This window comes from Schistocerca serialis, chromosome 5 (genome assembly GCF_023864345.2).
Source record: "Schistocerca serialis cubense isolate TAMUIC-IGC-003099 chromosome 5, iqSchSeri2.2, whole genome shotgun sequence".
Classification (NCBI taxonomy): domain Eukaryota; kingdom Metazoa; phylum Arthropoda; class Insecta; order Orthoptera; family Acrididae; genus Schistocerca; species Schistocerca serialis.
In genome coordinates, this window is record NC_064642.1 from 142952193 (window position 1) to 142977653 (window position 25461).

Here is a 25461-nt window from a genome sequence, read left to right on the forward strand (position 1 = left end):
TGCCGAGGCTGTATGGAAATAAGTTTTTGACATAGAGTGGGTGACAGTTGTCAAAGTGGATTTACTGCTGATGGTTGATGCACTTTATATGAACATATGTATTTATGGAGCCATCTGAGAGGTGGAGATTGATATATAGGAAAGTGACTCGCAGGTGCAGAAGATTTTGAAGTAGGTGTTAAGGTCATGGAGGAAGGAGCAAAAGTTGTCCCTGTAATGAGGCCAGAACACGAAAATGTCATCAATGAATTTGAACCAGACAAGTTGGTGACTGGACAGGAAGGATTCCTTCAGTTGGCTCACAAATAATTTGGCATAGGATGGTACCATGTGAGTACTCAAGGCAGTACCATGGATTTGTTTAAAGACATTGCCTTCAAAAGTGAAATAAATGCGGGTCAGTTTGTCATTGGTTAGTAGGATTAGGAAATGTTTAGTGGGTTTGATACCAGGAGAATTTGGGAAAGGTAGTGTCTCATGGCCACAAGGCCATGGTATGGGGGACGTTGCTGTATAACTACATCCACATAACTACTCTGCAATTTGCAATTAAGTAGCAGACAGAGGGTTTACTGAACCATCAAGCTACTTCTCTGTTGCTGCACTCTGTAACAGTGAGTGGGAAAAATGATCACTTAAATCTTCGTGTGCAAGCTCTGATTTCTCTTAATTTATTATGATGATCAATTCTCCCTATGTACATGGGCGCCAACAAAATATCTTCACACACTGAGGAGATAGTTGTTCACTGAAATTTCATGAGAAAGTCCTGCCACAATGAAAAAAGGCTGTTCTAATGACTGCCAACCCAATTTGTGTGTCATATTCGCCCATCTTTGACTTTTTTATGTCCTCTGTCAATCCTATCCAATGCAGATCCCACACCACACAGCAATACTCCAGAAGAGGGCGGACAAGCATAGTAAGGCAAAAGAGGTTACAGATAATGGTTTCGTGGTGTTGGTCAATAAAGGCAGAGGTTTGTTCATTGGGAACATTGTACCCAGCCACAACAGTCAACTAGTGGGTTTGGATTTGTTGAGTAGATAAAAGGTAAGAGTGCATGGGGTTGCTGATGTGAGGAGGGAAATGAATTCACGTGTCAGTTTGCAGGGTGGATCTAATGCCTTGATGAGTCCCTGGAGATCCTGTTGGACTTCTGGGATGGGATCATGATTGTAAGGTTTGTATGCAGAGGTGTTGGAAAGCTGGCAGAGACCCTCAGCCACATGCTCACTATGATTCACGACCATAGTATTAGAGGTTTTGTCTTCAATATGTACGATTATGTCTGGATTGATTTCCAGTTAACAGATAGCTGCATGTTCCAAAGGAGTGGTGGACTCACTGTGTAGGGATTCAGAAAAGGAAAGTGAGGCCAAGTTAGATGAGAGGAATTCCTGAAAGAAAACCAGGTGATGACTGGGAGAAATGGGAAGAGTCAGAGGTGGAGGTAGGATGGAATAAACAATACTCCACTGTACAGGACAGTACACAATTGATTTACAAATACAGGTTTATAGACACATGGTTGACGACATATGGAGGTATGGATGTGGGCGTGAATTGTGCTCGGATATCCAAATGACAAGGCAGCAGCTCTTAATGTGCAGCAACCCACATTCGAATCCCAGTCCAACACAAATTTTCAATGTCGTCATTCCATTACGCACCTCATGGTTGTCCATATTCGCAACTACGAATGGATTTCATGTATTTTAAACAGGGTTCTGTGTGGGGTTTTTAGTTAGCATTGAATCATACTTATTCCAACACTGGTCCAGAGACAAAATATTTGGCAAGCTTATCAGCAGCCTGTGTTTATAATTTAAAAAATTACATAAAATCTTAGAGGCTTGCTATTTTTGTTCCAGATTTCTGATAACTCTAGTTATTGAAAAAACCAGAACATACAGTATGACAAGTGTAAGCATGTCCTTCACCAGGAAAGGAGCCATGTTAATTTCCACAATACAGGAGACGCATAACTATAAAGTGAAAGATTCCTATGGGCAGTGGGTAAATTACAATGACAATTATTAATAGCATTATAGTAAAAACACATGATGCCCTTCAACGCTGTAATCAATTATTACTGACTAAACAGTATCTTCATATAGAATAATACATCACACATTTACTATGATCCAGATTCTTCCTTTAGATTTACAGTTTCATGTCATATGTAGTTATTCTTTTCTTTTCCTTACCCTTTTAATCCACTTGACACACTTTCATATCAAGGAAACAGTTAGCTACACTGTGATACTCAGCTTTCTGACCATTCATAATGACCCATGCATCAAGGACAAAGTAAACACATACAATTTCCGTAGGTATTCCTGTGTTGCCCATTGTGATATTTAATGTTATTGAACTTTAGCATGCAGTACCAGACTGTTGAATTTTAACATGATGTTACTGTTTCTCAGCAACGTACACTGCCTGATCAAAAGTACCCGGACACCTGGCTGAAAATGACTTACAAGATTGTGGCACCCTCCATCGGTAATGCCGGAATTCAATATGGTGTTGGCCCACCCTTTGCCTTGATGACAGCTTCCACTCTAGCAGGCATACGTTCAATCAGGTGCTGGAACGTTTCTTGGGGAATGGCATCCCATTCTTCATGGAGTGCTGCACTGAGTAGAGGTATCGATGTTGGTCGGTAAGGCCTGGCAAGGAGTCAGTGTTCCAAAACATCCCCGAGGTGTTCTATAGGCTTCAGGTCAGGACTCTGTGCAGACCAGTCCATTACAGGGATGTTATTGTCATGTAACCACTCCGCCACAGGCCATGCATTATGAATAGGTGCTTGATCGTGTTGAAAGATGCAATCGCCATCCCTGAATTACTCTTCAACAGTGGCAAGCAAGAAGGTGCTTAAAACATCAATGTGGGCCTGTGCTGTGATAGTTCCAAGCAAAACTACAAGGGGTGCAAGTCCCCTCCACGAAAAACACGATCACACCATAACACCACCGTCTTTGAATTTTACCTTTGGCGTTACACATGCTGGCAGATGACATTCACTCTACATTTGCCATATCTAAACCCTGCCATCAGGTCGCCACTTTGTGTACTGTGATTCGTCACTCCACACAATGTTTTTCCACTGTTCGATCGTCCAATGTTTATGCTGCTTACACCAAGCGAGGCGATATTTTGCATTTACCCATGAGATGTGCGACTTTTGAGCAGCCGCTCAACCACATAATCAAAGTTTCTCACCTCACACTGTCATAGTACGAGGGCTATCCACAAAGTACATTACGTTTTGGAATTAAAAATAAATAAAGTATTGGAAATTTTTTTTATTATATACAGATAAAAGCCACACTTAAATACTACTTTTCTACATAACACCATTTAAATTAAGGCACTTATCGTAGCGATGGACGAGCTTGGAAATTCCTTCGTCGTAAAATTCGGCCGCTTGCGCCTTCAACCATGTGGTTACCTCTTCTTGAAGCGGATGAGGAAACAACTCCCACTTAAAAGATTCGAGAACTTCACTAGTGGCATTTGCCGCGTGGGCCCGGGCGTTGTCGTGAATCAGCAAGATCTTTGAGCCCAACTTTCCCCTGCGCTTGTTTTGTATTGCTCTTCTGAGGTTGTGCAGAGTTTGGCAATACCTTTGAGAGTTTATTGTAGTGCCTCTTTCCAGGAAATCCACAAAAATCACACCTTTTCTGTCCCAAAAGACAGTCGCCATCACCTTCCTTGCCGACATTGTCTGTATGCATTTCTTAGGTTTTTGGGGGGAATTTGTGTGCCCCCCACTGCATTTACTGCAATTTTGTCTCCCACTTCACATGCTTAACCCATGTTTCGTCACCACTAACGATGCGATCGAGTAATGAGTCGCCATCTTTCTCGTAAGCGTCCAAAAACGTTAACGCTGCAGCCATTCGCTGATTTTTGTGAATCTCTGTCAAGATTTTTGGTATCCATCTTGCACAAAACTTGTGGTAACCAAGCTTTTCGGTAATGATTTCGTGCAAAAAACTTCATGAAATTTGTGGGAAACTCATAGAGAGTTCCGTTATTGTGAAATTACGGTTTTCACGGACCGCGGCATCGACTTTTTCGACAAGTTTGGCAGTGACTATGCTGGGTCTTCCACTTCGCTCTTCGTCGTGAACGTTAGTTCGGCCATTTTTAAATTTTAAGACCCATTGACCCACTCCACCTTCAGTGATTATGTTGTCCCCATACACTTCACAAAGCTGCTGATAGATTTCTATCGGTTTACAGTTTTTTGCAGTCAGAAACTGTATTACAGCACGCACTTCACACTTCGCGGCATTTTCAACCTCTCACTAGCACGGCAGGGTGCCGACTGAGCGGCGGAATGCCATGACACCAAGATGGCCGCGCTAGCCCCGCCCCTAATCGACACAAACGAAAATGTAATGTACTTTGTGGATAGCCCTCGTACTTGCAGTGGATTTTGATGCAGTTTGGAATTACTGTGTGATGGTCTGGACAGATGTCTGCCTATTACACATAACGAGCCACTTCAATTGTTGGCAGTCTCCGTCAGTCGACTGCACGCTTTTGTGCTGTATGTGTCCCTTCATGTTCCCACTTCACTATTACATCAGAAACAGTGGACCTGGGGATGTTTAGGAGTGTGGAAATCTCGTGTACAGACATATGACTCAAGTGACACCCAATCATCTGACCACGTTCGAAACCCATGAGCTCTGCGGAGTGCCCCATTCTGCTCCCTCACAATGTCTAATGACTACTGAGGTCACTGATATGGAGTACCTGGCAGTAGGTGGCAACACAATGCACCTAATACGAAAAATGTTTGTTTTTGGGGGTGTCTGGATACTTTTGATCACATAACGTACTTTCAAAAATTGTTTCTGTTCATAACCCATTACTTCTCATTTCTGGTATACTTGACTGAAACACTCTGATTGCCAAAATATTTTCTCACACAATATAATTTCCCCTGTATAATGTAACCTAACCATAGCAGCCATAATTCCACAATGAACACTCCACAGAAGTTGTATAATATTTTCCGTAGATATATGAGCATAAGAGCTCATATTTCCCTTGCGTACATTCTTTTTCTCCTGTAGGTGACTTTTCATTACTTTATTATAACTACAATACTGTGGCAAATTGAGTAGTGAATAAAAGCACCAAAATTATTTCAATAATTATAATTTCACTAATTTTAATATCCAAACATATCTGGAGAATATGGTAATAATAATTCTACTGTGTTAGCAGCTATAAACTATGCAGCAGTGTATTTACGTTAATGAAAATGAATCCAAAAGATTTCAGAAACATTCACATTATTTTCTCCATACTGCTTGGCTAACTACACCACATTCATTATACAGCGTCTGTGCCTGTACCGTGCAGGTCAAGGAGGAAAATTGATTCGGGTAGGACGCAGGAATAACAAGAGCAATGCAAAGCCATATCTTACCTTGTGGAGAGATGTGCATTTGATGAGACTGCTGGCTTTGAGTTTCACCTTGACTGTACTCTGACACATTGGATTCCACCTTAGGATTGCTGCCTTCACTTTCTGGTGGTATATGCTGCATAGAGAAAGAACAATTGCAGTTGTTTTGCATTACTGCTACATCATCATCATCATCATCATCATCATCATCATTTTTAATTACTACTATACTTGCGACACCTGTTTAAAAAGTCATGATGACAAAATATTCAGGAAAGGGTTGTGAATTAATGTGCCCAGTATTTATAACATTAATTTACATGACTGTCTGATATTTTTGTATGAGGTAGTACAAATGACTTAATGTTAATTTTTATGAACTTTTTTACTTAATCAAAAGCACAGTGTCAGAATTCACCTTTGAGTCTTATAGTATAACAAGTAGTGAAAGTATTTGTGGAAGATAAAAAAGAAATGAAAACGTAAATTTGAGGTGGAAGGTAGATGACCTCATGCACATATCAAACAAACTCAGATGTGTGGTTTGCTTAGCACATGCAAAATGTTTTCCAGGAGTGCTCTTTTTGATACCACAGGCACAACAGGAATGATACTCTCAGATAATTTTATATCCTGTGTGACTTTAGCAAATTGATACCTGCTAGGCAACAAGTTGTCTGCTACATTTCTTCAGATTTACATTTTCTTATAGCAGTCTCTTACCGATTCACTATCTACTTTGAAACTGTAATTTTCTTTAACTATCTTATACCCTACGAGTGAACAATAAATATGGCCAAAGAAAGAGATTATGAGTGATGAGAACATGATTAAGAAACAAATTGTAAGTCTATGTATGTTTTACACTATAGAATACCTAATTCAGATACAATGTAGCACTTGTGTGTAATATGTGACACTCAAATTTGGATTTGTTTTCAGTATATATCTAAAAATTAGTATTTTGATGACTACTTTCAAACAGAGTATGACAGGCACAGTGTGTATTTGTTACTAATGATGTGCACATTACATGCATAAATTCGCAAAAGTTGACCAACAAATAAACTACTAGATGATAGTAGAGATACAGTTCTCAAGTAGGATCTCTATACTGTCTGTCAGTTCCATCACAGTTGATGTGGCACAGAAGGGAAGTACACTTCCTTCTATAAAGTGATGGGCTAACATCTAGACATGGTTGCTCAAAGATATAAAGGAGTGCATTCAGAGTTACAGCATCATGTAAGTAGATGACGACTGATTATGTGTAGAGGAGTACGATGAATACAGCTCAGATGGCAGCTCGGAATCCATGCATGGATTCAGAATACAATAGGAGTATGTCACATCGGGATACGTATATAAAGGAAGAGATGGTAGAGTATTAGTTAATATTAAACAGGATGTTGTATCCCAATTTGATTTTGAGATTTTCTCCAAAGCAGAACTTACCCGAGTTTCTTAATATGGTGCATATGCTAAATTAGTGACTGAACAATAAAGACACAAATATCTGAGTTTTGTATGCAATTCTCCATGCTTGGTGCAATAAGTAATTAATTAGAGAAGGTCTAACAACCAAAAATTGCTAACTGTTCAAAACATGCGACTGCTCTAGTTTGATTGCAGTCTCATAAATACTAAAAGTGTTACTTAATAGTTTTGGATTAAAGGACACAATTCACCAAAAAGCAGAAGCATTGTGTTGTCGATATGCACATAAAAATGAAAGAAAACTTTCTAGCTTTTGCTGTTATCCTTTAACAAGCTAGGGTAAAACACACACACACACACACACACACACACACACACACACACACACAGTGAAAAATCCGCAGATGAGGAAACAAATAAGAAGCGAGTGCCGAATCACTATTCATATCGACTGATGATCTGCGAAAATGCTGAAAATCATATCTTGAAATGTCAACAAATGTTCCATCAATACAGTGTCAATATGTATGCAAAAACGAAAACTGAACAACTCATGTACATTCAATTAAATAAAACAGAGTTGTGTTCTGAAGAGTACATTCATTTATTCAACGTCATCATTAATGATCACAATGTGAATCCCAATGAATTGGAAAGAATGGTCATACTACCATCCAGATTTAAAGGGAGCCCACAGCATATGCATAAATGCGCACATGATACAATGACATACTTGCTCACCAATATTGTTTTATTACATTCACATGCAATCTTAGGTGGGATAAAATGAAAGAACTTTTGTTAACTGGACAATCATCAGTGGATCATCATCATGGTACTTCTGTGTGTATGTTCAAATAAGAATTGAAATATAAGTTATCTCAGCAGAAATACCAGATGTTGACACCAATCTACACTTATTTGAAGTAAACTTTGTTCATGTGGCTTACCCAACAGCAATTCACCATGCATTTCCAAAGGAAAATGCATGAAACAATGTCCAAGAGATTTTCTCAGCTAGACTATCACTGGCAACGATGGATATCCAGTGATGAAGTTGATAATCATTAGGTTGTACTGCATTAGTCATTATTCTCAAAACAAATAAAAGCACACATCAATGTTGAGATTGTAATTCAGTGAAATTGGCCAAGTACATTAGCAAATATATCAACAAAGGATGGGATAAGGCAGTTGGAAATGCAACAGCTCCTATCAATGGAATCGACCAACACCAACTGGATTACTACATTAATAGGAATGAAACAGTGCAGGGCATTTTATCATTTACAATCCATGAATGACATCCAACAGTTGTTTATTTGGCAGTCCGTCTCAAAAATAAACAGCACCACAACAGAAAATGAACATGCAAAGGCACTTTCAGCACCCTAATAATGTTAACTGCATTTTTCTCACTGCATGGGGGTTATCAACCGTATTTACCCAATCATATGATGAGGTTTTTTCCCCCAAATTTGTCATCTGAAAAATACAGGGCCATGTTATGTTAGTAGAGTAAACTATTACTGCTGTGGTTAACATTTTTACATTGTTTAATACAGTATATCAGGGTTGTCTTACATTTAAATATGGAGTTTTGGCTATTGAGGTCACATGCAGATTTATTCTGAAGGATTCATAAGGGCAAGGCTGAGCAAATTATACTCGCATTCAAGCAGACTCAAGATATTGACGTTGCTCAAACAATCATCGCTCGAACAATCACATGACATTTGACTCGTGCAATGCTAGTGCAAGGGAGACAAAAGAAACTGTGATCTAGCCACTACAATAATCTATTGCTCTGCTTAAAATTTGACAATTTTGCAAAACGGAGGAGGAAACAGCTTAAATTCTATCACCTTACAAATTACTGTTGTATTTGAACAAGTCTGCAATTAAACCTCTCATACACGTATGGATCCAGGTACAAACATTAATGCTGCTTTTTAAGTAAATGTAACATTCAAAAGCAGAAATGTTGTCCTTCAAAAACATCATTTGATTCTAATTAATATTTCATTTGATTGTGAAAGATTTTAATGATTTACTAAGTGGGTTGCAAATGAGAAATTTGGATGTTGCTCACATCTTAAAATACCAGATAAAAATGTTACCAACTTTTAACCAGCATCTGAATGACAACAACATTCAGATGAAACAAGAAGGAAAATTAATTGAGATAGAAAGGTCTTAAAATATTCATATTAAACTGAGTAATTGTTGTTGCGAAAATTTTTAAATGGCCTACCCATACAAATAAATATTCACACCATCCCCGTGTGGAAAAGATATCATAGGGAGGTATGACTATCTCAGTAAGCTAACAGAACACTGAAGGGTAAACTATCAATTATTTTATGTACCTCATCTGTTTTTTTCACCGATCTCTGCGTCTGTCTGTCTTTTTAGCTGGTGCAATACAGACATATGTAATTGTGCTCTCCCAGTATGGTGTTAATTAAAAGTTATAATGTGCAGAATTCGCAAGTTTCCACTCTCGTACTTGGCTATATCCTATTCTCCACCGACGGGATGAGGACTCGCAATCTTTAAATGGACCTTTTCAGAGAAGAAGTCAAAATGAAAAGAGAATAGCCACTGCAGCCATCACAGGATTGTTGTACATAATTGGGGAGACAAGGTAAATATTAAGCCATACACCAAAATTCAAAGGAATTGACACTGAATTAATGTTCCAGAACTGCCACAACATTTCTTAACATCATGCATCCGTACCTGCATGTGTTTCTGGGCATATAAATTCTGGCATGACTAAACAATAATTACTTCAGCTCAGAATAATTCACAGTCTTTCTCCCCAACCAATATATAAATTACAGCAGAAAGAGCTGTCATGGAGACGTCAGTAGATCACAGGATGAGCAAATGTTTGAGAAATGGACTGAATCATGTTTACAATCTTTATTTACATACAAATTGCTGAGTTAGATATGACTTGCACCCTAGAAGGTATTGCAGTCTGTGTTTCAAAGTCACTCAAGCAAAGCACTGCAGAAGGGTTGGAGGGAGATCAGCGATACCAGCTTGGCTAAGAACAAGTGAAATGTGGGAAAGGGGTAGTGATGGGGCAGCAAATTACAACACGCTGTCAACAATGGGAATCTATACCGTGTACTATGGCTTTTGAGGAACACCTACCATGTTTGAACTGCAGTTTGAATGAATCTATTTGTAGTCTGAACTGAATTGACTTTAAAATTGGACAAATACTCAATAATAGTATTCACTTCTGCATGAGATGGTAGAAGTCTAGACAGAGGCCAGTGCCATACTTATATGTTTCGTGCTCCAGTGTTGTCGATGCTCACCGTAAGTGTGATGGAATGAATGAGGGTGTGTCAGCTGCTGGTTCTATGCAGCCAGTGAGAGAGCGGTCGGCAGACAATATGTTCGGAAGCAAGAGACATTTTAATATTCTCAAGTCAGTAGAGAAGTGGAATCCAATATGTATCTGGACAAAAACAGTTGAATTCTCTGGTTCCACAGCAACCACCTCAGAAATGGCAACATATTCGGAACAAACAGCCAAATATATGTAAGAATGAAGATGCTGTTAGGACGACGACGACGACGACTAAAAATAGTGACAGCACAGACGACAGGGATAGTAAGCACAAAACGTAGAAAAGAAAACAGTCCGCAAATTAATGTAACCAATTATTTTATTTTATTTTATTTCTGCTTGTGTTGTCAAAATGCAGACAACCAATCAAGGTCGTCTTATACTCTGATAAATATGGCATTTGCTAAGATGCTGCTTCACTATGGAATGCCAACAGCCTACATACACATGGAACATCTCAGCAGCAAGTTTCAACATTGCAAACAAGGTAAAGCAGTTGCAGGGCACTTCAATTTATATTTGACTGACACATCAGGCCACCTGAGCACTGCTCACCAAAAAAATGCAGAATACTTTACTTGCAATAACTGTTAATGTACATGGACCAATATCCTTCTGAAAATTGAAAATAGTAATGGTCAAGTATGTGGTACTTATCATGAAGATTGCCAACAATTAAATCTTCTTGAAAATGATGAACATTGGGACACTTTACCCAATAATGCACTGAATACTGCTCAACCACAGCAAATAAACATATTATCCACAATCATACTGATAACATGTTCCTCATCCAATCCAAAATACCTTTGGGAACAATACTAAGACACATGCGTCAAAACATCCTAGATTGTCTACATGCAATGAATCAGAATCTGGATGTTCAATTCACACCAAAAGCATATTGTGAGGCACTGGTTTCAACTGAGAACACACGTTTGCCTATCACTACCAAAGTACTTCTACAATTAGGAATGGTTATGCCTAATCAATCTGCAAACTAACTTTTCAATCATGATTTGCAATGAGAAATACTCTCTGATGTCATCGAATTGGGCTCATTTGTTCAAACAAATCTTCTGAAATTGATTCCAACACATAGCATATGATTGAATTATTCATGCAATCACAAGCACAAGCAGCAGATTGTATTTCCTAGATGCACCCAGAGGCACGGGCAAACTTTTTTCTCATTTCACTTATTTTGGTAACCATGAAACAATATTGCACTGGAAACAACAGCATCTGGAATTGTGGCAACTCTTTTTGACAGTGGCCAAACAGTGCATTCATACGGAAACTCCTGTTTGATCACTGACACACCAAAACATGCAATATCAACAAAATTCTGGAATGGGTAAAGTACTTCATTCACGCCAACTCATATGAGATGAATGTACTATGGCACACATAAATGCATTGGAAGCACTTCATTGTTCATTGTACACTCAAATGTTTGAAGAAATGAACAGCACTCATTTTATTGTCTAGTGACTTTCAAAAAATGTTACCAGTTATAACGTGTTCGACAGTCATTGATGAAATTAATTCTTGTCTCAAATCATTCAGGTCTGTGGCAACGTGCACAGAAACTGACTTTGAAGGTCATTACGTGCATACCACTAAAACCTGATGAATTTGCTGAATGTTTTGCAGAACAGCTATTGTATATTATGAATTAATTAATGACAGTGAATGAATCCCTGCCACGTATCACACTGCAAACAAGGCTTCTGTAAAATCACAGTGACTGCGGCTGAATTGATCCACAAAGTTTTTTCAAATATCACACAGAATTAAAAAGACTTCACAAGCTCAGTGCACAAGCTAAATTAGTAGCCAAAAACGATGTCAATGAAATCAATTTCAGCAGGCAAAACGAAATACCAAATAAAGTGGCAATGCGTCAGTCCATCGACATGTTACAAATTATGACATAGTTGTCAATTATACAATTTATTTCTTGAATTCACTTGATTTGGGAGGCATGGCATCACACATTTTAACACTGAAAACTGGCATGCCTATCATTCTTCTACGAAACATAAATCCACTACAACTTTGCAATGTCACCAGGTTTTCAATGAAGATGATGACAATATCCTCCATTGGGGCTACAACTGTAAATGGAAAATAAACGGGAAAAGATTTGCTGTTGTCATGCACCCCAATTATTCTGACAGATATGCCATTCCAATTCAAACTTACGCAGTTTCAAGTGCAACTCTGATTTGCAGTACCTACTAACAAAGCACAGGGACAATAGTTACAAGTATGTGGACTAAATATGCCAAATCCGTGCTTCTCCCATGGACAGCAGTATTTGGCCTGCTCACACAGCACAAAACCTTCCAATTTGTGTATGCACCAAACGGAAAAACAAAAAAATACTGTGTATAAAAAAGTACTTCAATTAAGAAAATAAATAAAAAAGCTTTCTTTCCTTGAGGGGCACTGTAAAGCATGCAGGGAGCTCATTAGTGTTTTAAATTAATAACCTTGCAGACAATGTTAGTAGCACCTCACACTTTTTGTACACATTGTAGTTATCCATAATAAAGAACTGTTTAAAAAACACTGAAAAAATATTTATACAATGGAAAATCCAGGATGGAATAGCAATATCACCACGAAAAGGATGGACTGGTATGGATAGTGGAAATGCTGAATTGTTGATAGGCACTACAAAAAGACTGCAAACAAGTAAGCTTACGGCAAAAAGGACTTCTTCCGAATTAGACAACATCAACACAAACATTCTTCGCGCACATGACCACTGTCTCTGGCTGGCCTCGGCAGTGAGTTGCAGTTGTGTGAGTGTACATGTTTATGCTGTCTAATTTGGAGGAATGCCTTTTGGCCGAAAGCTTACTTGTTTGACAGTCTTTTTATTGCACAAATATTTAGTCAGATCTTGATAAAACTATGATGTTGTGCAAGGATTGGCAATTTGCATTGAATGTTCAAAAATGCAAACTGCGCACTTCACAAAACACAGAAAGTAGTAACTTATGACTCTTTATCTGGTGAACAGCAGTCTATCCTTTTCATAATATTGTCAATAAGAATAAACCATGTTTATAATTGGTCAACTCTTACAAATACCTCAGTGTAACAACTGGTAGCGAGCAACGGGCTTTGAATTGTTTGTATTTGCTTGCCTGTTGGGTACAAAGACTGAACAGAGTGAAAGATATTTAGGGATTCAGAGCAGATGAGTAATTTCATAGTTCAAATTTGTCTCCTTGGTTCTGGTGCTATCAACATCAAATAAACCTCCTCTTTACAAACTGTTAATTAAGATGGTAAGCCATAAAGCAGTCAATGGAACAAGGTAGCCTCTTCTTTTAGACCTTGCCATGTATACTACAATATTCTTCGGTTATCTGAGTGATTGACTCTGTCCTTGACTCTGATAAAAATTTTGATCGCATGATGCCCTGCTTTGAATGGTTACCAAACAGTCTCATTGCTTACAGTAAACTTGAAGGTGAACTCCATTACAGCTGCCCAACAGCATATGGCAGCTTGCCAGCGCATGCTTAAAGGGACATAGGGCAGCTCTTAAATGACACTGTTGACACAGGGTGTACTATGTCAATGATTTTAAGGCACAAAAACCTTGTCAATCCATAAAATATGCACTTGTAATCAAATAAGCACCACACAAAAGCCTTGTACAACCTGTACAAACCGGCTCTGTGTATAATCTACTCTGAAGGCCAGAAATGTACCAATAATTACATTTTTAATATTATGCTCACTTGGAGCTAAAATAGTTAAAAAACTAAATGAAAACATTAACCTGTATCTACATGTGGCTATAATATAACAATGTGAATATTCAAAAAATAGTCTTAATAGTGAGTAGCAATTCTAAGATGGTGGTAGAAAGGCTTATGGTGAAGCAGAGAACACCTAAATCATTCGTGAATAGTCAGCACTTTTGGCCCTCTGTACCATAAGCTTATTCTATTGATCTTTTTTTTCAGATAAGGTAATATTTAAAATAGAGTCCTTTCTCCTACTCACACTAGTTGGACACACAATGACCAATGTAGTACCCGACTGACGCAATCTTAAGACAGAATGTGATGGATCAAAATTATTTTTATTGGTTTTCGTGCCTCACTATATAATTTCATTGTTTCAATGTATTATTAGCAGCCAAGAAGTAAGATAAGTCATTAAAGCCTATGTTGATGCATATATTCTAGAAAAATCCATAGTGTCCAGCCATGCAAGTATTCATACAGAGACAGCAAAGATCATCTGCATATCACTGGCAGACAGCAGAGCTCGGATGCACCAGAGATCATCTTGGATGAGCTGGCTTCTAGAAGAGGAACCAACGATCACGAGATTCTCTATTGTAATTGTTAATGAATAATGGTAGCACCCTAAATTTTTCTGAATTAATCATTCAACTATGGTATTGAAGGGGGTTTCAGTCAGTCACTATTGAGGAGTTGGGAAGATGGCAAGCTCTGTTCGACAAGATGACGTATGTGTTACTGCATGCGACTTAGGACACATTTACAAGAGCTGTGATCGATACCTACCTGGTGCAAAATTGTATCGATTATTTCATTCTGTGATTTTATTGAAAGAGTATAGGAAGCTGTTCTTGGACTGATTTGTATTTAAAATGCACAGTCTGAAGAATGTAGTAACTTGTCTAGGGCATGGTGGGTGTAATTATTTTCTGAATTTTGTCAGTGTCAGGCTCCTCGATTTTGTGTGACATCTGATGAAAGGTCAAGTGATTTTATGTTGGTACAGGCTTAGTAAACAGTGGCTTGTATGCTGTGTCGGTGTTTGATAGTAGAATTGTGAGTCATTAAAATACAGCGATACTAAAGTTTTGACTTCAGTAATTTTGTCTGAAGTGATCTGTATTGTGTTGCCTGTGATACCAGTTAATGAACATGGCAGTTGATTTGGGTGTTACGATTAGTTAGGAGATATTTATGAAGGCACACACTAAGATGACTGAGTGTCAGCTGTCTTTTTTTGGAGTACACAATCATACTACAGGTAGCAATACAATGTTGTTGTGTATGAGGAGTAATTGCTTACCTAGCTTATTCTCAAAGCTTTTCTGTATTGTCGAATTCAGCACAGGAAACTGCGGATTGGAGGTGAATTATTATAGACAGCGTATTTTGCCTGTGGTATTGTTGGTGAATTCACCATTGAGACAACACTGCCCTACTTAAACCACATTAAAGTGGAAATTTCAACTTCTATTGTTTTTCTGTAGTAAAAGTGATGAGTGGCTTTACATTTAGGATTTGCTAGTGGGTATGCATGAGGTCAACATCTGAAGAGGCTTACATTTTGAAAATCTGAAATTTAAGTTGAGATATAAAGTGGTGGTGACACCTAGGATTTATTTTGAGTTTTTGTATTTTTCATCTTGCTTAGAGTGGGGCAGTGACTAATTTACAATTGATGTTTTATCACTGTAAAGCACTTACATTTAAAAGGACAGAAAATAAACTTTCATTAGTTGAAAATAAATTTTAATCCTCACATTCTCATATACTCAAGACCATCTTTCAAATAATTTTTAAAAGGAAAGAGTTTAAAGAGGAAATCAAAAGTTACAGCTCTGATATTTAGCAAGTAGCTAAATATGCTCAAGTCAGCAATTAGATCCAGACAATTGGACTGAGACTAGTTAAATGAAAGAGGGTCATTTTAAAAGCCTAAGCACCTTATGGCTTAAAACATTAAAGCAATTTCATAATAGGCTCGCACTGAGATGTTACAAATAATTAAATGGCAAAATTGACAAGAAGATTTTTAAATGGTGTACCATAGGAATTAACTAACATGTATCTAAGGATTATAGTAAAGATTCATCAGTAGCAGAATAAATAACCACACATGATGCCTAAAGAAGTTTATTTGCGTTGTCTTGTACTCCTGGAATTGGTTGTCAGAACATATTACAAAAAAAATTTAATTCTGAAACTTTTCAACACTTTAGGGATTTGTAAGTAACTGACAGTATATAAATGTTAAAGTCTTCAGCATCATGATACTGAAAGTCAATTTTTAGTGCAAAAAAGATAGTTTAGTTATTTAGTGGAATACTGCTATGTGATAACTTATGTATCCATACGATACATACACTGAATGAATTCTTCATAAAAGAAAAGTATAGATACTCAAAAGTCTGAATAATTTACATACTACAACTTAACATCAATTACTACATTATTTACAGCTGAAGAGTAATTCAAAGTACATTCAAATATAATTGCTGAGTGTTAAGAGTCAAGAAGACAGTTCAGTAATAGTGAGTTGTCTTGTGCAGTCACTCCATTATATGCTGCTGTGTGTGTGCGTGTGTGTGTGGGGGGGGGGGGGGGGGCTGGCTTTCATGAATAATCTTAAACCAAATAAGATCTATTTAATCAAAGGTGTGCTATAGTGCTGGAAGGCAGAATTAGTAATTCAATCAAGCATACAATTACTTACTGGCCACATAGTTGCATCTATAGTGTTTCTAGGAATTTGTGTTGTTCTGAGAGCTTGGATGGAATTCTACTGCAGCTCTCTGCAAGTAATTATCAATTTCATTTTATTCATTTTTTTTGTTTAGTTTTTCTTCCCCCTCAATTTTCTCATCTACTGGGATGGGCTGGTGCCTGAAAGTTTTAATAGGGCTAGTTATGTGGACACTTGTAGGCTGCACAGTTCTGACACAGCGCAGGAGTTGACTGAATATACAGGGGGAGGGGGGGGGGGAGGGGGGGGGGGGGGAACCTCCAGTCATTAAGTTCCCTTACGATGTTAAGCCTCCACTCAACATGTGTTCACCACATACGAAGGTCTACTGTATAGCTTCTTCAGTACTGTCAGGTTATCAGTTACTGAAAATCTGCCTGACACACACAGGTGATAACAAGGGAACTTTCGGTTTCGAGAACCGAAGTTAGTCATTTTAGTCACTAGCTCAGCAAATGCTCCCAGGGCTTCTCTATGCAGCTAACAAGCACAATATTGTGATAAAATGTTGGGTGAATTCAGTTCACTCTTGGTTTCATGAAGGGAAATCATCTCCCTCCAATAATGGGGTAACTGTCGAATATTAATACAAAGAGCAACGAGGATTTCATTTGAGTGGCTATGAAGGAAGTTCTTGCCATGCTATATTGGACCTATTCACTGCCAGTAACTATGTCCAGGAGCTCAGATCATCTCTTGCTCCTACATGGGGAGGCCACAATTATATTCTTCACTACCACAAATTAAATTCCATCTGCCTTTCTCAAGAAACTCTTTGTGGCTTGGTCCATAGTAGTACAGCAGTCACAGTAACAAAGTTCTGCTACTGCCCAGGTAATGTCTGCACTGCTAGTGTTAGGAAGTTCTGCTGATTGTTTCCTAAGTCCAGAGGAACTTCTCATTCGTTAATCACTCCCACCTCCTGTCATAATCATTTCTTCCTCTTCTTAATGATTTGTATTACTTTAGCACATATACCTCAAAATGCTGAAAGGTTCTCTATAGCTGAAAGCTTCATAGTTCTGCAATTACCTTTCCACCACAGGGGCAGCTGCCTTCTGATTTGCCCTAAAAGACTTTGGTTTGAATGCATATGCAGCTTGGTGTATCCCACTGACCATCATGGGGATATAGTGTAATGTAATTATATCAAACAATGGGAAATCCAGGATGGAATGTAACAATACCAGAGAAAGAAATTATACATTTACTTACCATCTTTGTTCAAGCAAGCATAACATGAAAGAAACTGACAGTTCAACTCTTTCACTGCTACAGACCTGCTCTTTGCATTCCATGGTGAGGTAGCTCTCGTTATGGCTGTACTGCTCTCCAAATGCTGGAGCCAATGGTGAGAGATGGTGTACTGGCTGATATGAAATACTTATCACCCGATTTTTAAAAAACTATCAGGTGAAGAAAAATTGATTTTTGCACATCTTACAGTCCAATATCTTCAACTGATAAAGAACTAAATTTCTTTTCATTATCTGTCATAATTACTGCGCTGCATCAAATTAAGTAAAAAGTTGCACAAAATTTTAAAGACTTTGCAGGGGTAAAAAGGGAACGAGTAAACTTTGCATATGGTTGGTTTTAACTCCTACATTGCAGGGTAATAATATATAAACAAGATGTTGAAATTTTATTTAAAATTGAGAGCAGAACAATATCTCACTTCGTTCTCGAGTTACTGAATTTCATATCCGATGGACGCTCAGGTGTGACATGGCCGCAGGGACTAGCCGGCTTCTGTGAAAGACTTATCACCCATTTTTAAGAAAATTATTGTGAGGAAAAAAAAAAAAAAAAAAAAAAAAATCTGATTTTTTTCACATCTTACAGTCTGATATATTTGCTTGATAAAGGACTGAATTTCTTTTTATTATATGCTGTACAAACTGTGCTGCATCAAATTAACTAAAACAATGTACGAAACTGTAAAGTTTTTGCAGAGGTAAGAGCACTTCCTGTAAAATTTCTGTATAGCTGACATACAGCTCATACATTGCAGTGAGTGAAATGGAAGTAAGATATCGAAATTTTATTTAAAACTCAGAGCAGAAGAAAATCTCTTTCAGTTTTCGACTAATTTGGTTTTATATCCAAAGGATGGTCACACGTGATGCACCCATTCACATCCTTGTGCATCGCTAATCGTGTGCTCGTGACAATCTTCATATCTCAAACAATTCAAGATACCAAAACAAGATTTTTTTTGCAAATGTTAGCATGCAACCACACACATATGTAGTATGACAAATACTCGAAACATTTTTATTCCCCAATATATGATAGCAACTTGTCCACAGCAATGAGAGGTCGGTGTCTCAGGATGCATTCAGACATCCACAGCACTGTAGGAAAACCCAAGTGGCAAGCGTACATGTCCACAACAACTGGGGAATGGTGTAGCAGGACACGTATAAGTGCGCACAGTAGCAAAAGCGTTAAGACACGTATAAGTGCGCACAGTAGCAAAAGCGTTAAGGAGCATTCTACATAAGAGTAAAAAAGGCAACTTCTAGATAAACTTGTATAAATTGAAATTTACAATGGCTTTAGAGATTAACCTGACTACTTTCAATGAACAGATTTTTTTTAAAAATAAAGAGATACCTCAATTGCTCAGGAATATCTTATAACCCTGCCTAAGCTTATATTTTGTTCACGTTCAAAACTCCCCACTATCAAGAATCTATACACATACACTGGCTGACAAAAAAATGTGAAGTATACAGAAGGGAAGGAGGAAATGAAATGAAACTTAAAGTTTCAGCTCAGAGGTCAACTCTGTCCCACAGCCAGTAACCAGCATATCAAGGACCAGTTACAACGGTTGTGGGCCAGCTTGCCTCTGAAGATAATGCAATGGCTTTAGGACATCTTTCTCAACTAAATCAGCACACACAAAGTCCAACTAGGTTCATACTGCCAAGTTCTTTACAAATCTAAGCCAATTTTGTAATCGCTGAAAATTTTTTAGGAGCAGCAAGATGTGTTTATTATATGTAAATGGAGTATCCTCAACATAACAATCAATGCAGACACATCATTCAGTTTCACAAAACATAACATTCCAACAGTCTACTTACTTGAATCAAAATATGAATGCTATCATCTCTTGAGATAAATTGGATGTTCTTTCAGTTGATTTTGTGAAATGTAGCTCAACAATACTGCTGACATGTACTGCAAAATGTTCATCAGTCAGAGATGTGCCAACTAACATCGACAGTGTGGGAAACCGTAAATCCACCAACACAACACACGTCCGCACACCACAGCATGAACTGGGGATGTGGTTCAGTGTTTACATTTGTAACTAATAGACCACCTGCCCTTCAGTCATGACATCGCTCCCAGTTCGCATTATTCAAATGCTTGTCTAGAATATCATCAACATTTCATATATGATATGTTCTTCACATTTTTTCCTAGTGATAGTTTCAACTAGTGATGCAATAAAACATTCACAGCATTCCTTATCACCTGTTCTGTGAATACGAATACACAGAATGTATTTTGAAGCTTAAATCTGATCAAAATAACTTGTTTCAAACACTTGAAAGAATTAAAACAAAGACCAGCCAAAAGTTAAAATTCACTTCCAATTTTATCAAAGCCATTAAGTATTATTTTTCACTGAACGATGCACTGATAGTAACACTTGCACCTAAAATGCACAAAACTTTCCTTTCTCAGTGTGGTGCACCTAACAAAGAGGTGAATACCCCTTGCAATCATTAATTTGCTGCTGTTTCAGCAACAAAGAGATGAATACCCTTAGAGTCACCAAACTTTTGCTAAGTCAGCAACGAACACGTGATAGAAGTAGTATGGCAGTGTAGAAATGTTCTCTCATATGTCAAGGAATAAACAATGGGGATTAGTACAGAATAAAATACAAAACAGGGCATAATTTCTTTAAAAACATGAATTACTTTTTCAACAATAACTGAATAAATTTTCCAGCTGAAAGAATGATCAAATTTTTTCTTGTTATTGTATTCTGTCTAAAGATGGCTTTGCTGCAGTTCTCAAAAATTTTCAATTCTGTGCTATGCCCTTAATCCCTGCATAACATCCACTTCTAACTGCTTACTGTAGCCAATCTTGGGTCTACGCCTAAAATTTTTAACCCCCACATTTCACCACATTATCAAACTATTCCTTGATGCCTTATGATTTGTACTAGAAACGAGTCACCTCTTTTAATCAATTTCTTCTCTCTCTGATTCAATTCAGTATCATTTCATTAGTTATCTAATTTTCAGCATTTTTGGCAGCGCCACATTCCAAAACATTCTATTCTCTTCTTGTTCGTATTGTTTATAGTCCACAGTTCGCTTTTGTATGAGACTGCACTCCAGATAAATGTATATAACAGGTTAACATTTTTTTTGTATTTCAGGAAAGTTGTTCTTGCTACTGTCAGTGTGACTTTTTATATCATCTATACTTCTGCCACCGTCTCCTCTATTTTGTTCTGTAAACAGTATAGCTACTTGTTTCAATGTCTCATTCCCTCATAATTCCTTCAGCATCACCTAACTTAATCTGAGTGCATTCCATTATCCTTGTTTTAATTTTTTTATACTGGTAGGGAATATTCACTCAACAAAACTAAAAAACTGAGACAGATTGGGCAGCCATTACTTACCTTTTGCAGCTGGAATTCTTAGTTTTGCAGATACACACATACAAAGAGATTTTGATAAATGGCATCAAACTGTGGGAAATTTACTTACCTCCTGCTGCTGGAATTCTTAGTTCTGTAGATACACATATACAAGATGAATTTGGTAAATGGCAATAAACTGCAGGAAACTGTATCCTTCACAAGGATAAGGAGCAAAATAGGTTACATGAACATGTGGCCGGATGTGCATGATATCTTTGCTACATTAATTCATCAGGTCTGTACAGTACAATACAATGCACAGTACGACATGCTGTGATTTGATCATCATTAGACAAGGAATCTGAAGTAGCCACCATGGGACTCTAAGCATGCATGAATACAACAAGCAACAGCTGATGCACTCATTCGAAAGTGCTATCCTGCAACCGAAAGGTGTCGCAGGCAGCATGAATGGTTCCCCCCCCCCCCCCCCCCCCCCAGAATCTACATCTCCAGGATGTGGTCTGCATAGACAACTTTGTCCATGTGCCCCACAGGTAGAAATCTAAATGACTGAGGTCTGGCGAGTGGGTGGGCCATGTAACTGGACCGCCTCGTCCAATCCAATGTCCAAGGTAGATGTTGTTGAGATGCCTCTCCACAGAAATGCAGAAATGATCTGGAGCTACATCATGTAATAATCACTGACAAAAATACCACCACTGTGTGGCCTGTATGACAAACCAATGACAAAATCAGTGTCATGTTGACACGTCTGTCGGTCTCGATGATAAGAAGAATTCCGCTCACAGTTGGTAAAATTATTGCTTTTTTTATACACAAGTGGTTTCATGGTCTAAAGCCGCATCATCTGGTGCAACAAATTTAAAAGGTCATAGGTGTGTACATATGTCTCCTAGTTAAAATACATTATTCAGTGAATATTCTCTAATTAAAAGGTCATAGATGTACCCATCTCTCCTAGCCAAGATATTTTATTCAATGAATATTCTACACATTACATTGGCAAATGAAGGGTGACAAAGATGTGGGTCGTGAAAATGAACGAAACCAGTCGTGAAACAATAAAACAACAATTTTACCAGCTGTTACCAGAATACTTAACATTATGCCTTCAACAGCTGTGGATTGTCAGAATATAGAATACTTTCTGAAGCTCATAGGTAATGAGCCCCGCATTCGTTGTAACTGATGACGATAGTGGCAGTAGTTGTGGAGAATGTATCACATGGTCATCTGGCTTTCCCCATGCTGATGGGCCTCCTGCCTGGTGCAGATACTGGAGTCATGCTTTACAGTATTCAACACCTGTCCCTCCAAGTGTAGCATCTGTACTGGGAGCACCAATCTTGCACAATTACCCATTCCCATACACAAGTCTCTCATGCACAAGCGATGAAACACTGTTGTAAACAGTGTATGGTGCAGCAGCCATCAGGAGGGATACTTTTCACAGTATAGTCTTGCTGCCATCTGTCCACTGTCACTTGCCTATTGAAATTTAGTAAAAGACCATGTCGGCTTGTTCCTGGCTGGTATATAGGTCCGTCATCTCTCAGCACTGCACTCCATGACACACCATTGACAGCAGAGTGAGTTGGCAACAAAATTGAAGTGGATGGTCCCAGTACTGATGTGTGAGCATGACACCATCATGGACAACATTACTGAACTCTTGAGTGTGAAGCCGAAATGCCAGTGCAAACAGAAAATTCCTTCATGCCTAGCATGTCCTCATGTGAGGTTTCAATAACTGACAATTTCAGGTCTTTCCTCTCCACTTTCAAGTGTGTGTACATCCCTCTGGATGCAATTCCAGCCGTATATCCATGTGACTGAGTTTCTCCTTACCCTCTCAGGGATAGTTTCCTGTAGTTTTTCCCTATTCAGAAAAATAACCCTGTATGAGGCACAAGAAACTATCGTAGCTTTCAGAATTATTAGTTCCTTTTTTGGCGAGAGATGACACAGATTGGAGAACATTAGAAAGAAAGTGAAGTTCACTCATATCCCAGGCCAAAAGAGGCCCAATTGTTGTGAAACTAGGAGCGAGAAAGATGAAGGAGGTGGCCTGTGAGTTCTCACAACTGGTATGAAGCATTAATTAAAACTTACAATGGATAATGGATCATCATCAGTGCTATCATGGGATCCATTCCGTGGCTCCGAGTCAGTGCTAGGTTCCTGCCCTCCAGTGCGTAGGGAGCTATCAGCACTGCGCCCTGTGCCACCACTATCTGCGTCTGTGCTGCCTCCTCCACTTGACTGCACCACTGGGAAGCCAGAAGTTTCAGTTTTTACAAGTGCTGGAGAAGGAACTAAAGTCACTTCACCAGTCAGGAGTTCCTCAGAGGTACCCCGTTCTGAAAAAATTTGAATGACAAGATTACTAATACTAACTTGACGTATAATCTAAATACATTAAGAAAACTGTATTCCTGATATTTCATTCAGTTTATTAGTTCTGTGATATTTTTTACCAAATTAAGCTCTCTCATTCTTTAGCTGAGTAGCACCACCAGTTTCTTTATAAAATAGAGATTTTTTAATGTCATTAATCAATCATGTTACTGGTATATGCATATCCTCACAGGTTATAAGCTTTCATACTAGAAGAGAGGAAGAAAGCCATTGATACAAACAAATTCCTATTAACCTTCAATTGTAATTCATTTTAAGCATAATAATTCCATATTCGCTATGCAGTTTTACTTAGGCAGAGGCTCAGTTTGGAATATCAGAGAAAAAAACTGGCACTTTATGTATCAGTAAAGGTGAATATTTTTAAAAAATATACCAATATGCGAGTATAGTTGCAAAGCTTCTAAAATTAATGGAAAAGTTTGTTCCGTAATTTTCAAAACTCCACTGGCCTACTTGGCAACGCATAACAATTTTGTACACAGCCAGCTATTGATTTCACTGGATTTTCCCACCAGGATCTACATATTTATTTATTTATATCTAAAAACACAGATGATGTGACTTACCGAACGAAAGTGCTGACAGGTCGATAGACACACAAACAAACACAAACATACACACGAAATTCAAGCTTTCGCAACAAACTGTTGCCTCATCAGGAAAGAGGGAAGGAGAGGGAAAGACGAAAGGATGTGGGTTTTAAGGGAGAGGGCAAGGAGTCATTCCAATCCCGGGAGCAGAAAGACTTACCTTAGGGGGAAAAAAGGACAGGTATACACTCGCTCGCGCGCGCGCGCGCGCCCACACACACACACACACACACACACACACACACACACACACACACACATCCATCCGCACATACACAGACACAAGCAGTCATTTTTTGCGTAAATGTCTGCTTGTGTCTGTGTATGTGCAGATGGATATATGTGTGTGTGTGTGTGTGTGTGTGTGTGTGTGTGTGTGTGTGGGCGCGCGCGCGCGCGCGAGCGAGTGTATACCTGTCCTTTTTTCCCCCTAAGGTAAGTCTTTCTGCTCCCGGGATTGGAATGACTTCTTACCCTCTCCCTTAAAACCCACATCCTTTCGTCTTTACCTCTCCTTCCCTCTTTCCTGATGAGGCAACAGTTTGTTGCGAAAGCTTGAATTTCGTGTGTATGTTTGTGTTTGTGTGTCTATCGACCTGCCAGCACTTTCGTTCGGTAAGTCACATCATCTGTGTTTTTAGATATATTTTTCCCACGTGGAATGTTTCCCTCTATTATATTTATTTATTTATTTTTACATGGGGAATTCCAGTTCAACATAGGTTCTAAACCATGATGTGGCATGGTATTTTCACATGTAGAGAAAAAGACTGAATGGATGTCTCAGAAATATTACATCAACCTGGTAAAAAGAAGTGATCAAAAGGATGATATCACTATAGAAGGAGGAGATCTGAATGAACAAGCAAGTCTTGACAGGCATATCAGAAGATCAATTGAATGTTTGAACTGCATCTGCTTCTACACAGGTCAAACAGCTAGAATATTCAATTTTGTACACGCCTTTACAGAGTAGCGAGTTACTTGTGTTGCTGCTATGAGATAATTTCTGCTCTATCTTGTTCTCAGTGGTGAAATA

At 38.4% G+C, this 25461-nt stretch overlaps 1 protein-coding gene across 2 annotated transcripts in view; it reads right to left on the reverse strand.

Moving 5' to 3' along the window:
• LOC126481638 (protein tramtrack, alpha isoform) overlaps nt 1-25461 on the reverse strand; it is a 307056-nt gene that overhangs the window by 181686 nt on the left and 99909 nt on the right. For both annotated transcript variants that reach the window (XM_050105536.1, XM_050105537.1), the window contains exons 5-6: nt 23524-23771; nt 5459-5573 (exon numbers count right to left, since the gene is read on the reverse strand). In XM_050105536.1, coding sequence (XP_049961493.1) covers nt 5459-5573; nt 23524-23771 — 363 coding nt within the window. The remainder of the gene's footprint in view (nt 1-5458; nt 5574-23523; nt 23772-25461) is intronic.